At 48.2% G+C, this 13,719-nt stretch overlaps 1 protein-coding gene across 16 annotated transcripts in view; it reads right to left on the bottom strand.

Annotated features, from left to right (window-relative positions):
- The window catches only part of LOC144728469 (uncharacterized), a 63,057-nt gene that overhangs the window by 16,649 nt on the left and 32,689 nt on the right, over nucleotides 1-13,719 (bottom strand). For all 16 annotated transcript variants that reach the window (XM_078607935.1, XM_078607950.1, XM_078607951.1 and 13 more), the window contains 14 exons: nucleotides 12,368-12,504; nucleotides 11,139-11,306; nucleotides 10,766-10,933; nucleotides 8,472-8,608; nucleotides 7,568-7,656; nucleotides 6,825-7,040; nucleotides 5,733-5,960; nucleotides 4,930-5,049; nucleotides 4,226-4,434; nucleotides 2,449-2,518; nucleotides 2,048-2,212; nucleotides 1,824-1,940; nucleotides 915-1,166; nucleotides 621-767 (listed from right to left, as the gene is read on the bottom strand). In XM_078607935.1, coding sequence (XP_078464061.1) covers nucleotides 621-767; nucleotides 915-1,166; nucleotides 1,824-1,940; nucleotides 2,048-2,212; nucleotides 2,449-2,518; nucleotides 4,226-4,434; nucleotides 4,930-5,049; nucleotides 5,733-5,960; nucleotides 6,825-7,040; nucleotides 7,568-7,656; nucleotides 8,472-8,608; nucleotides 10,766-10,933; nucleotides 11,139-11,306; nucleotides 12,368-12,504 — 2,223 coding nt within the window. The remainder of the gene's footprint in view (nucleotides 1-620; nucleotides 768-914; nucleotides 1,167-1,823; nucleotides 1,941-2,047; nucleotides 2,213-2,448; nucleotides 2,519-4,225; nucleotides 4,435-4,929; nucleotides 5,050-5,732; nucleotides 5,961-6,824; nucleotides 7,041-7,567; nucleotides 7,657-8,471; nucleotides 8,609-10,765; nucleotides 10,934-11,138; nucleotides 11,307-12,367; nucleotides 12,505-13,719) is intronic.

Below are 13,719 nucleotides of genomic sequence, written 5' to 3'. Positions count from 1 at the left end.
AACAAACAGACATAACAACACGCAAAGGTGTGCATTGAATGTATAGAAGCTCTCAGCTAAATGCACGGTATGGTGATTTCTGTGAGAGGAAATGAGAGAAACCAGACAAACTGCATAACAGGGGGAGAGAACACGGGCTCGAGTCAGGAATTGAACCCAGGCCCTTGTTGTGAGGCACAAGTGTCACCACTGCGCCATCGTGGGAGTCGTGGTCAACAGCATCGTTGGTGGATTCAAGAGCATTTGTTTATCTTCCCACGATTTCACAATCGCCATTTGTGGAACCACTAGCAAGCAGCTGCCAAGAACAGATTTGTGACCGTGGGCTACAATTTCTGAGTGATAATTACATGATCGAATTCCACCACAGACTTTGTTCAACGACGTTTTGAAACGTCACATTTCTTTTGCAAGGGCGACATGAGGATAACAAAGACATCTTTCTTGTCTGAGACTTGGCCATTGCCACAGGTCGTGTAAACACATTGTGTAAACGTCATATAAGATTACACATGCAAATTAACTTGCAAATAATGGGCTATTAATTGCACGTGCTTGTGATAAGTCACCCACCCTTAGGGTGTGATGTAGAAAAACCTGTTTGTGTGTGCTTTTCGTACTTGATATATTGAGATCTGCAGACGTTGGGGTAATACTGATGTTGACATTATCCCCGTTTGGGTCCGTGACGGTCAACTGAACGCTGCTGGCCTCGTTCAGACGCGTTTGGATGACGTTGCGTCCTGTGATGTTGGGTGGCGAGTTGCCTGTCGAGAGAACCAATGCCATCGTCAGACAAATGCGATTTTATTGTTGTTGCTGGCAAACACAATGTTGCATATGAAGCCAACGAGTTGATCTCAATACACTTTAACGTTAAAACAATGACAATGCTACGGAGGTTGGGCACTTACTGATGATTTTGTTTTCGCTTATAAAAGCATCCGAGGCTTGTACAGTTGCTTTGCCGAAATCAAGGTCGCCGGTACTTAGAACGTCGAATATGCAGTCCTGGTTGCCTTTGCAGGTGCTTGCAATTGTGTCGAGGTTTTTGCTCTCGCTGAGAAGCTGCTCGTAGAAGGTTGGAACAAAGTTGTTGTTGTTGAAGATGTCCCAGCTTTCTCCACTTCCATACTGAAACAGGGAGCTGCTTGGAGTCACTTTCCCTGAGGAAATGAACGTCAGGTGCTGAATAAAGTTGACCAGACAGATGCTTGCATTGACAAATGTGGTGTGAATCTGGAGAGCTGTAGCGAATTAAAATGCCTCAGACCAGGTGGCTCGCAATTGGAAGGTTGCGAGATCAAGTAAAAAGTGGTTGTCCTATGGACAGATTCACCCCACTATAGGAATGTGGAATTTGCACCCCTGTCTCAGTGATGTTATCAGGAGGTGAGCACTCCCTACATGCTCATTTGAGCAGCAAATCACTTAGACTTACTGGGACAGGCATGGATATATATACAGGCGGCCTCTAATTCACGCCGTCTGATTTACGATGATCCACATTTACAACTTTTATACAGTGCCACCCTGGATTGATTTACGATGCATCATCGACACAACTCTGAACAAATTTGAACAGAGTCGGTCTGGTTTCCAATGTGACTTGGCGTGGAGCTTTTGTATGATCAAGTGTTTTGTGTAATTTTACCGATTAAACCCTTTTAAATATTGCTGATAAACGAAAAACACACATCGGCAAGTGATGTTTCTACTGTTTCAACTGTCTATGAGAAAATAAGGGTCCGATTTATGAAGGGGTTTCTCGAATAATCGTATGAACATGCGTCTGAAGATCCCGAAACCGTAGACGGACTTACACGTTGATCCAAACTCGTAAAATATCTTGGATTCTGAAGGAAGAGTGGTTCCGTCGAAGGGCAGGATGGTTCCGTCGGAAGCCTGGAAGTCATCGGTCTTGTTTCCGTTGAACACTCCTAGAAGGTTTCACGCGGCAAGGAGGGGGGTGTTGGATTGTCACGCGCTTGCCGGGGCCTTTCTCAACGCAGCATCCTCTCGTTGCCATCGCGACGGCTTTCCTCACCGAGCAGCCCCGTGGTCCTGCCGCGCATGGCCTCCGGCAGGGAGACGAGGAACTGCAGGGCCCCGACCGTGGCCGTGACCGTCACGGACGCGCCCGACGAGAACGAGGCCAGGAGGCTCCCGTTGGTCGCCATCAACGTGGTCCCGTTTATCGACGTGGGATTCCCTACGGGGGTAGACACATTGACACCGCTGTGTGTATATGTAACAGCACTTGCTCCTACTGTCTGTTCAGGCTATATGGGAGATCTTTGTCTTTGTATATCTATACACAATTTTGACAGATGTTGCACAGTACCTGGTGTAAAACATCGATACGAGGAAGACAAAGGCAGCCGGGCTTGGTGTTCTGCCGTTGGCTAATTGCTTTGCTACAGGAAAAGTGGTTAGAGGGAAACTTACCTGTCACGTTGAAGACAACGCCATTCAGGTAAAGGGAAGTCGTGTTGTCCACATTCAACTTCCATTCAACCTGTTGATTAAAAGGAAGCTGGTTGTCAAGCTGAGACTTGTCCTGACAACGTAAAGCATGCGGATTGGCATCTCAAGTAAGAATCCGGCCGCTCAATGTAGCGATTTGCACAATGGCGCTTTTTCGACAACGCAGACTGGGGGTTGCTGCAGCTGTCGCCATGGTGAAGAATGCTGAAGGGCATTTTATATCTTGCTAAATTTGGCGGGGGCAAGGAAGCAATCATAATAACAATGAAGAACATTGTTATTGCGCCTAAAATATTATTATTGAAACTTTTTTGCCATTTAAAATCATTGATTATTAGTATTAGGGCTAAATCAAGGGATATAAACCTCGCGGACCTGTGTCTGATTCCCAGTCACGGCGAATAGTAGTGACCAGTGAGATCTGAACCAGTCCTGGGCACTGACCAGTATGGTGAAGTATGGTCATACAATCAACATAGCTTGGAGATGCTTTCATCCAGCAGTGGATGGATGAAGGTATCTGTAAACTATTATATGTAACAATAATTATGCACTTTATAAAGCTTGTAATATTTAACAGACACAATTGACTGTGACTGTGAGGTGCAGAGCTGTTGGGGTAGGCTCTGGTTTTAGGTGCAGGCAGAGATCCACAAGTTAGACCAAGACGCAACATTTTGGAAGATCTCAATTTTAGCTAAAAACTTTTATCCTGTAGAAATCACTTTTATCCTCCAGAAATAAATATCGTGCGGCATTGGGCAACGTCTCTCTTGTTAGCACGAGGACTTGTTGCATGAGTACACGCACAATCTGAAAAGAGATCCTAAATTGTCCTCAATCTGATTGTCAGAATGCTTAAATCTGCAACGCGACCCTACAGTGGATATTGTGGAAGCAGCGGGGGCAGAAAAATCTACTTTTGTTCAACTCACCACCGGAGCACGGACCCACAGGCCCAACACATTAAGCGGCCAGAAACAAACAGCCCCAGCAAAGTTGTAATAGAAAAGACTGAACACGTTTCTTCAATTGACAAGATGATATATTTTTTTGGGAAATGAGAACAATGGGGGCATTCCAAAGTGGAGCAGTGCGATGGAAGAAACAGGAAGAGAAGAGTTGTGACCTGCAGTGTGGTGAGGGGTTGAGCGAGGGGGTGATTGAGAGGGTGAGCGAGTGGGTTTGTGAATGAGTGTGAGGAGTGGTGGGGCGTTGGTTAGCGTACTGCACTACGAACCCGGCGACTCGAGTTCGATTCCTGCTCATGGCCAACAACGGTGACAATGATCTGAACCGTTCCTGGGCCTCCCCTAGGTCGACTCAGCCTCAAATAAGTAGTAAACATCAGCAAAAATGTAGCTAGCCACCCACCGCCTCGTGTGCTGTGCCGGCCTTCATATGTGCTCGGTAACAGCACTTGCCCCGACAATCTGTGAGAAAGCTACACGGGGGATGTTTGTCTTTGCAGGTGAGTGAGTTATGGAATTGAGTAGGTGGGTGCGTGAATGGTGGTTGGGCACAATGTGGACCTTGAAGAGCAGGCACGACTGGCTTCAGCTGAGCCAAGTCAGCCAGACAATTGTGCTGTTCTCACGTTTCAACATGAAAAAAAATGCCTTTGTCAAGTTTTTTTTAACGTAAAAAACCCCCCAACAAGTTTGTCGAGTTGCTGAGGTGGCGAAAATTCCTCAACGTGGGTGAAGGAGCACGCGGGAGCACTGCGCTCGGCGCTCACCGCGGGGCTGCCCAACTGCCACGCCACCAGCGCCACAAAGCTCGTGGCCATGGACGTGTGGTTGAAGCCGGCGCGCTGCGTGCGCCCCTGGATCCTGAACTTGGTCCCGTTTCCATTGTCGGCGATGAGAAGATCGTACTCGCCCAGTCCGTTGAACGTGTAGCCCACGCCATCCATGGTCGTGATGTGCGGGTCGCCATACATCCAGCCTTCGCAGCGGCGCGAGCGTTCACACGAAACGGGCATTGAGCAGCAAGTCCAAAAACAAAGGTAACGGTGCAGCCTTGCCACATTTTTTTACACATCCCATTAGCAGCATGACCTTCTACTAGTGCATACATTTTGGCAACATTGATTCAATACAAGGAAAGCTCTGGACCGGTCTCGACACCCAATGTCTTATCAGCAGAGCCAGGCCAGCCCAAACCAGTGAAGGTGAACTTCCCATACGGCAAGAACTACACAACACAAATAAAATAAAAATGACACGTAAAGACCGCAAGCCTCACGCACAGCTGGCCCCGCACCAAAATAATTCGAGTGTATTTCACATCCCGTGAGCCACACGTCCCGTGAGCCACACGTCCCGTGAGCCACACGTCCCGTGAGCCACACGTCCCGTGAGCCACACGTCCCGTGAGCCACACGTCCCGTCAGCCACACGTCCCGTCAGCCACACGGCCGGCTGCTTTTGCAGCACTCACCAAACCGGGGGGGCCTGTACCCCCAGCAGGAGTCGGCAGGCCGCTTCTCGTAGTAGAGCGAGCAGTAGGAGCTGTCTCCCGAGTTCACGCAGCAGTCGGTATATGGCTGCACCTCCTGGACTGTCGCGCAGCAGTGAACAACGTTCGGCTGAATGTGTGGGCTCACAGAATCGTTAAGTGAACACAAAACAACATATACGTTATACGTTTCTGTGCATTAGTTGCGAGATTGTAAAATATATGAATCATCGCCGTCGGCCACGGTAAATCCGCTTCTTCATAAACACCTCCCCACACTGCCACCACCGGTAGCTGATTTACTACAGTCAAGGGCGGTCAGTAGCGTAATCATCACTCTTCTATTGCTACTACGATGGTTCCTGTTTGTGTCTGTAAACCTCACTCATTGATTCCTCAACCCATGTTGGGGACTCGCTCTACCATACTGTTTTTCCTCAAGTGCTCTGTGTTCAACCACCACACTGCAGGTCACAACAACACACTCACTGAACCACCCACTCACCCACCCACCCAACCACCACACTTAAGGTCACAACTAATTCATTCATCCACCACTCACCCACTCACTCACTCACCCACCCCACTACTACACTTCACACAGCTGCACTTTGGATATCCCTCCCATCATCTCTTTTCCCAAGTCCTCATAATTAGCATGCTGAATTCAAGAAACATTCTAACCATTGCCTATCACAACCTTGCTAGTTCCGTCTGTTGGTGGCCACGTGACACATTGTTCCCTTGGCGCTGCGCTCAGTGGCTGCGCTAAAAGAGAAGCTTACGTTTGTATTTGTTGGCTTCGCGCGGCAGCCACTGGCTGATGTACACATTGTAGTAGTAGTAGAACAAGCTGTAGTCGGAGAACCACCAGGGGTTGTTGGGCGGGTCCCAGGGCGTTGGCAGTAAGCGCTCGTGCTGGCCCGTGATGAGGGAGCCACGAACATCGTAGTAACAGCGCACGCCCGATCCGTCAGGGTTCTGCCACACGCTCTGCAGCGTGTACGCCGCGCCTGACAACGAGGGGAAAGCACGGCGGTTCACCGGACGACCTCACCAAATCATCTCAAGGCCAACGGATCGCCCGTGTCATCTCAAACGCAAACCTCCAAAGCGTTGGGCTTCGCAGGAATTGTGAACGCCTATTAGATGGCTTCCCCTGTGCCGCGACGTCGGTTGGGGGAGTTGCTCCGGCGTCCTTCACCACGCCGGTGAGTGTGGGTTGGTGAGGGCTCTGGGGATGCCAGCTATCACTCAACAACTGATGTTAGCCATGGCTGGCAATCAAACACAGGTCGCCAGGTTCATAGCGCAGTGCGCTCACTCGTACAATCGCCGCTGCACCCCAGTTATACAATGATAGATTGGGGAAGAGGAGGGCAGAAAAAGCGCTTTAAGGACGTCCTCAAGGCCAATGTGAAGAAGTGCAACAATGACATTGGCTCGTGAGAGAATACTGCCCAGGATCTCAGCAAAACCGAAACTCTTAAGACGACAACAGGAGGAGGAAAAACGGGTGCTGCAGGCGCAGCTGCAGGCGCAGCTGCAGCGCGTCGCAGGCCACGCGAGCGAGCCAGGGCGACGCGAGCGAGCCAGGGCCACGCGAGCGAGCCAGGGCCACGCGAGCGTGCCAGGGCCACGCGAGCGAGCCAGGGCCACGCGTCCTGCGGGGAAACACGTGGGGCACCAGCACTGCGATGACAGAGTCTGACGATCGCCAATCTTCAGACCCGCAGACACCAATGGAACACTGTCGACCTCAACACTCTGAGGGATTGCTAAAGAAGAAGAGACTAAAACAATCAAACAAAATAAATTAATCGTAAAAATCAGTCTTGATGGGAATGAGGTGAAGATAATTTGACTGCGTTAATTACCATCAAACTGCTTGGTGGGAAAGTTATAGTTTTGAATGAAGTCCCCATTGATGAACGTAGAGTCGAGCCTTCCTTGCCAGTATGAGCAGGGACATGGATTCCAGAACCAAAGGTTACTCTTCTGCTCTGTGTTGACCCAGCGCAGACAATCCCGCTTGCTGTTCACGTTGGTCATGCTGTTGGTCTCCAGTCGGTACAACCACGTGCCCATTTGGCCTGCCAGAGGAAAAAGACACAAAGCCATGGTCTTGTGAAAACCGTTTGCATCGGTTGTGGCTGTTTTGTCTTGTCAATAATAACAATTTCACTGTATACGGTGCCATTCATACTAATGACATCCCACAACGCTCTACATTGATCATGATTCTATCTACGTGGCTTTACCGAAAGACCCAAATAATATTCAACATACTGTAAGTCATGGCCGTTTTACCCGCACCTTGGCGTGAGCGGCAGAGTGAGCAGCTCCCAATCACAAGGCCTCGAGCTCAAATCCTGGTTGGGGGTTGACTCGGCCCATCATCCATTCAAGGTCAATAAAATATATACCAGTTTGTGGGGAAGCCAACAGTGGCTGTCTTACTTATTGACTCGTCCCTGCCATAGGCATGTAGAATTTCCACCGCTGGCTCAGGGTACTGAGCTGGAGAAGAGCACCGCTGTGCTCAATGCTAATTTGAGCCGGGCCACTTTCAGATTTTGATGACGCGCGGCGAGCCGAAGGCTCAGCGAGGGCGACCCACCTGTGTTGCCCACCACGCTGTCCGGGCTGTAGCGCACTGCAACACTCTTCGTCATGATCGGGTCGTTGTAGAACACGTTGTATATTCCCCTTGGGTGAGGATCGGTGAGGATGGGTGAGAGATGGGTGAGAGAGAGGTGAGGGAGGGTGAGTAAAACGTAGGATAGATTAATTAATCGGAGCAAATCCGTTCGCTATGTATGGTGCGAAAGAAGTTCAACGTACATACGTACACCCGACACAGCCAAACTAATTAATGGTCATCTGAACGAGTGTTGAACAACACGACAATTGATACTCAGCTCACCAGGAAGTTGAAGAACACATTTCTAAAATCAACTTGTGTAGCAATTAGATACGTGGCGCTGCACTTTAAACGATATCAAACATCATCAGGACAAGCTCGATGAAGTCAAGCGTAACAACATAGAAAGTCAGATGGCTCGTTAAAATTCAGCAAAGAGGAAGCTCAGCTTAGAGGATAGTGCAACCCCAAAAGTTACTGCCACGTGACGACATCTCGAGACAACAAGACGAGGCGGCACCACTCCGGCCTCTTTAAACATTCATGTAGATGCTATGAGGAAGGGTCAATGCCCATCGCATCGCTTTTCCTTTGAACGGTGTGCCATGGATGAATGTGTGGAGCTAGTGTCTTTTGTGCGCCACTGCCAATGCACCAGTGACAAATAATTTGCTTCATTTAATGAGGTTCAACTGCGGCAGGCAGATGGTCGTCAAAACAACAATGATAGTCGTCGTCATCGGGAGTGTCATGGTGTCTAGCCCCCACGCTGCTGTGCCCGTCTGTGCTGCAGCAGCAGCAGCAGCGGTGGCAGCCGTCGCTTGTTGCTGTCGCACGAGATGACCGTGGCGCGCTCGCCAGGCCCGTATGCACTACTCACGTGTGGTAACCCATGAGAACCTTGTTCAGGTTCGGGTCCCTGTTCAGCGGTTGCCACTTCATGCTGTTGTGCTGGAAGATGCTTAGGCAGAAAGAGAACACTCCATCTGTTGCAAGAATGGCCTGAAACGTGTTGGTCTGTGGGGTCGATGAACACAAACATAACACAACATGAAACGAATGCCTTTCTAACACAGAACACACTGACACGCAACATGAAACGAATGCCTAACTAACACCGCGTTGACAAGGGGCGTGGACACGTGATCCGTGTGTGCATTGTGGTTTCACAGCCTGCGGAGGGGGGCATGGGGGGCTGGGAGCACGGGGACCCAGTGGCCTTGCTTGGGGGTCTACCGAACCAGCAGTGATACATCCACTAATCTAGGGGGTGAATACGTCCGACAGTAATGGCCAGCGCACTGCGCTCAGAGTCAGGCAACCTGAGTTTGATTCCTGCCCCCGGTTGGCATCAGTGGCGAAGCGGCCCTATGCACCCCACCTCGCTATCCTGCACTGACCACGATGGTGAGCTGTGGTCAAACAACCGTCATGACTTACGCAGCGAGGAGATGCCTTCATCCAGCAGTGGATTGACAAAGGGCTGAAAGTTATTGTTATTGCGTGCATCTGCCTGTGCTCTTGAAACATTCTCTCTCTGCCTTCGTATGCACAGCTCAGAACTATGCAGCCAAAGGGACGTTTATTGTCGATGCACTACACTGACACGTCACACGTGGACTACCTCTCCAGACCAACAGCCTCTGTCATGGCCTGTGTTTTACATTCCAGTGACTAAGGCATTATATAAAAGCAGTTTTTTCCTCTTTAAATATTAAGTTCACGTTTAAATTGGCAGGTGTATCGTATGGAAATGACAACAGAGAATGATACTGTAATTAGAATTCAAACAAATTAAACAACTTAAAAGGTTCGAACTGTATAACTGAAACTTTATTTTTAATTTAATGTATTGATATATGTAATAAATAATAATAATGAACTTACAACTCAATACAATTCCAAATGAAGGTCTCTCATGCCATGTCAGCCATGGATATGGTTTGATCATACTTCACCGTCCTGGTCATTGCAGGTTCGTGGAAGAGGGGCCCCAGACTGGCTCAGATATCGCTCTCCACTGATGTGAGTCGTGGTCAGGACTCAAACTCAAGACACCAACGTTCATAGACCACTGAGCCACCACTCCATCACAACCAACACTCGATGCCACGTGAAGTTGCACAAATATTTTACTTGACATCGTTACGAATACTGTAAACAATCTAAACAAGCTGACATTACACCTCGCAATAGACATCTCTCCGCATTAAAAACAAAAGTATTTCTGTCCCCATTTCACCAGCCACACGGCCTTCTGCAAGTGAATGTTTTTAGCCGCATTGGTTTAAATCGAGCAAAATATGGACCGGTTTTGACACGCAGTATCTCACCAATGCAGGTGAACTGCCAATCACGTTAATGGATTATTTAGTGAATTGTAAATATAATTATTGTTTTGTGTTAAAAAAAAACAATGTGCTGTGTATATCCAAGGCAAACAATAGTGCATGCAATATCAACGATAAACTCAGAACAATTTAACCTGCAGTGCTGTAATAGCCACCACAGGAGTGTAAGTGCCATCACAGGAGTGTAAGTGCCATCAGAGGCTTCCTTCAATGTTTGTAAGTGAACAGCGAGCAGTCTGCTCGCGCTCCCGCCAGGGCACCGTCCTCTGACAAGTCTACAGCACTAGGTGCCAGCAAGGGGCTCTCTCTCATCCCGAATTATATTCCAATTGTGCTACTGACACCACATCGTACTTCCCTTGTGAGAACTCTTGCAGCGAGCAGTGCATCACCATGTGTTAAAGAACGTCTGACCTACAATTGAGCTCTTTTTCCACAGTAGGGGCACACCTATTACACACCTCTCAAGAAGTGTTCATTTCATGTCAATAATGCTGATATGACAATTCCTTAACGCTAAAACTAAATCAAGTGAAAGTGTAAATAAATGTGATTTCATTTTTTCGTGCAGCCACGCTTTCCCATTTTGAGAGCACCATCAGCTCGTTGGACGCGCGAAGCCAGTTTAATGAGGGGCGGCTCGAACCCGCGATCTTGGCGGGCCGGGGCTCGTCGCGCGCAATGACCCCTCACCCACCTGGCCTCCTCCTGCAGGTGGCCTGCTGGGAGACGCTTTACCTGTGATCCTCCGCTCAGTCCACTCGTGACACACTCATTGCCGCAGACACAAAAGTGTGGAATGTTTCGCGAGGAGTGTACGCACGTGTTGCGAGTTGTCGTTTTCTGTCACGGCCGGCACATTATCCCACGTTACTTTGAGGATCCAGGATGGTTGAAACGCGTTTACTGCACTGTAATCGCGCGCGATTACATTTTTCAGTGTGGTCACTATGTCCGGCACTAGATTCTGAGAACCGTCTAAGTTGTATTCCTGATGACATTAACAAAAAAGACACACATCCGTACACTGTGATTGCTGTAGCAAGAACACTCTAAAGTAATAATGTAATGTACAAAAAAAGTGTAAGTGTTTACGCAATGCAGGCTGTGTTGTCTGTGAGCTGTGTGTGTGCGTGAGCTCAGCGTGGGCTGCCAAGGTCGCAACCGCAATGCAAGGCATTGTTCCGCTGCCGTACCTGGTAGTAGATTTTCCCAATCCCTGCGGACAAGTCTGCGTCGTCCCAAAACACCGCGATTATTGCGCTGGCGCTGTTGCTTCGGAAGCCGCTGGACGGTGGGTTGGGGAAGGGGAACTTTGGAGCGTGGCGTTTGTCCTGGAGTATGAAGGCCCCATTGTCCGTGAACTGTGGATGAGAACGAGACGTTGAGCAACGCGCTCCTGGCAGCAGACATGTGCGAATATCACAAAGCATCGGAATAAACCTAAGCAATCAAATCGTAAATTAACAACCGTAATTTATAGCTCTTTGTCAATCCACTGCTGGATGAAGGACTGTCCTTGTTGTGTCAGTCAGGGTTGTCACCGCCGTACTTCACCACTTTGGTCAGTGCTCTGCGAGACAGGTGGAGGGTCCAGCACCGGCCCAGATATCCCTCGCTGGTGATGTCAGCCACCACCAGAAACTGAACTTAGGTCAGTGGGTTGAAAGCTCAGTGCATGAATTAATAATAATAATACCCTTTAAAATTCCAGGAAATCCTCGCTGAGTCTTAAGAATGTTTAAGGAGGGTGATGCTACATTGGAATGTTTGGCCAATGCAATGAATGAGAGTTTGGCTTCATGTGAGGAGTAAACCCACTGATGCAGGAAGATAACCCGCAGAGTTCCACGAAGATTGAATCTAGAGTACATTAAATCTTGACTTAAAGCTTTCGTGACTGCAGGAATACATATTCTATAGGTCTGTCGGTAAAGCCACGTAGATAGAAAAATAACCTTACAGGCTAATCTCTCACAATACAAAGGCCACTGCCCTAGCCTCTGTGGTTGGACCATCTCTAGCTCCACCCACCTACATTGATGCACCCATCTCAGGCCTATATGAGACCTTGTCTCAGCAGCTTCCTCTCTGTCTCACACCTGAAGACGATTGCTTGTGTTGTGATCGAAACGTCGTGATATTTTTATTATTATTTTTATATCTACGTGGCTTTACCGAAAGACCCATAGAAAACTAGAATCCATTGCTGTACTGACTTTTCCTGTTCACCAAGAGATAGAGGTCAGTATCCCATCCAAGTACTAACCAGGTTCAACTCTGCTTGGCTTCTGGGATCTGACTATATCAGGCACATTCAGGATAATTTAGTCGATGATTCTGTAAGAATTACCTTAACACAGACATATGTGTAAAACTTGTTTTACAAAGGAGAAACGTGATTTGTTTGGAAAAAAAAACTCACATAGAGGTAATTGTAGAATGTTTGTCCGAATGGAAATCCATATGGAATATTAAAAGTCGGTGAGACAAAGTCATTTCCTTCATGGGACATCTGGACATCTCCGACTTGTGATCCATAGGCAAAGAGCCGGTTTTCCACTGCAGGAAACAATGCATGAGCAGCATCCACAGAAGCACGGGTTACTACGCATTCCCTAAGTGTTGCGCTTACATTTGTAAGAGTCATGTGATTTGTTTTGTGTCCTTCCAAATCACAGAACTGAACTTCACAATGAAAAGTAACACAGTAATATGGCTGAAAATGAAGTTTTGCAATCAGTGCACCTCCGATTAGCCCTATTGGCTATGTATCGCGCGAAAGACGTTTAACATATATACATAGAAAATACCCACCGCAATGTGCATCAGAAGTGTTGAGATTAGATGAAGAAAATGGAATAAAAGCTGAAAGGTGTAAAAAAACATGGAGAGATGCATGCTTGGAATCGAGAGACAGACTTCGGAACTTGTGGACCAGGGAACAACCGCAAATCAGATATGTCACATTGTTGAGGAGAATAAGTGGGATTGGCTCGGACACATTGCTGGAAGTGATGATGGCCGATGGATGAGACTGGTAACAGAATGGCAGTCAAAGTCGAGAACGCTCCCAAGAGGACGACCACAACAGAGAAAAGGCGATGACATCAGCTCACGTGCAGGAGTGAGATGGATTCTGGTGTCATAAAACCGTGATACTAAGCAGGGAGGGATTCATCCAGCTGTGGATAGACCATGGCTGCTGATGATGACGATGCCTGCGTGCAGGCTTAGAGAGCCTTCAGAGGGCATGGGGCACAATGCATAGCCGCAGGAATTTGTATGCGTCATAACACGGCCAATTCCTGGTCTGGAACGCATGGATGGACACAGGAAAACATTTAACCCCCACTGGGTAACGCCCTGCACACACAGCTTCTGCTCGCAATTCCATCAACGGCTCAGCTTTGAGTCTCGGGGTGATACACAATGCCAATTCCGGAAAATGTTAAACCCGAGGGCTTGTTTCTGATCCTTTTGATTTGTCAGACTGAATGTTTTAGCGGTAGGGTGTGGGTTTTTGTATCACAGAAATGTGTATTGCTCAATGACACATCACATGTGTTGGTCTCCTAATCTGCCATATAAGTAGATACCATCCAATGTCTTGCATGGAGATAATGTGGCATTGATGGCTTCAGCCAGTTCTATGAGAAGCAGATTTAGCCACGAATCCACTCCTAACACCTCACAGCAGCATGGTGAGGAGCATTCATCTCTTCTCTGTGTGTGTCACAACGGCTGCACACTCGTTAGCTACGCGACCGGATTGTA

This window comes from Lampetra planeri, chromosome 28, assembly GCF_965212315.1.
Source record: "Lampetra planeri chromosome 28, kcLamPlan1.2.h2, whole genome shotgun sequence".
Classification (NCBI taxonomy): domain Eukaryota; kingdom Metazoa; phylum Chordata; class Hyperoartia; order Petromyzontiformes; family Petromyzontidae; genus Lampetra; species Lampetra planeri.
Note: the sequence above shows the minus strand (reverse complement) of the source record. Positions and strands in the feature narration are given on the sequence as shown.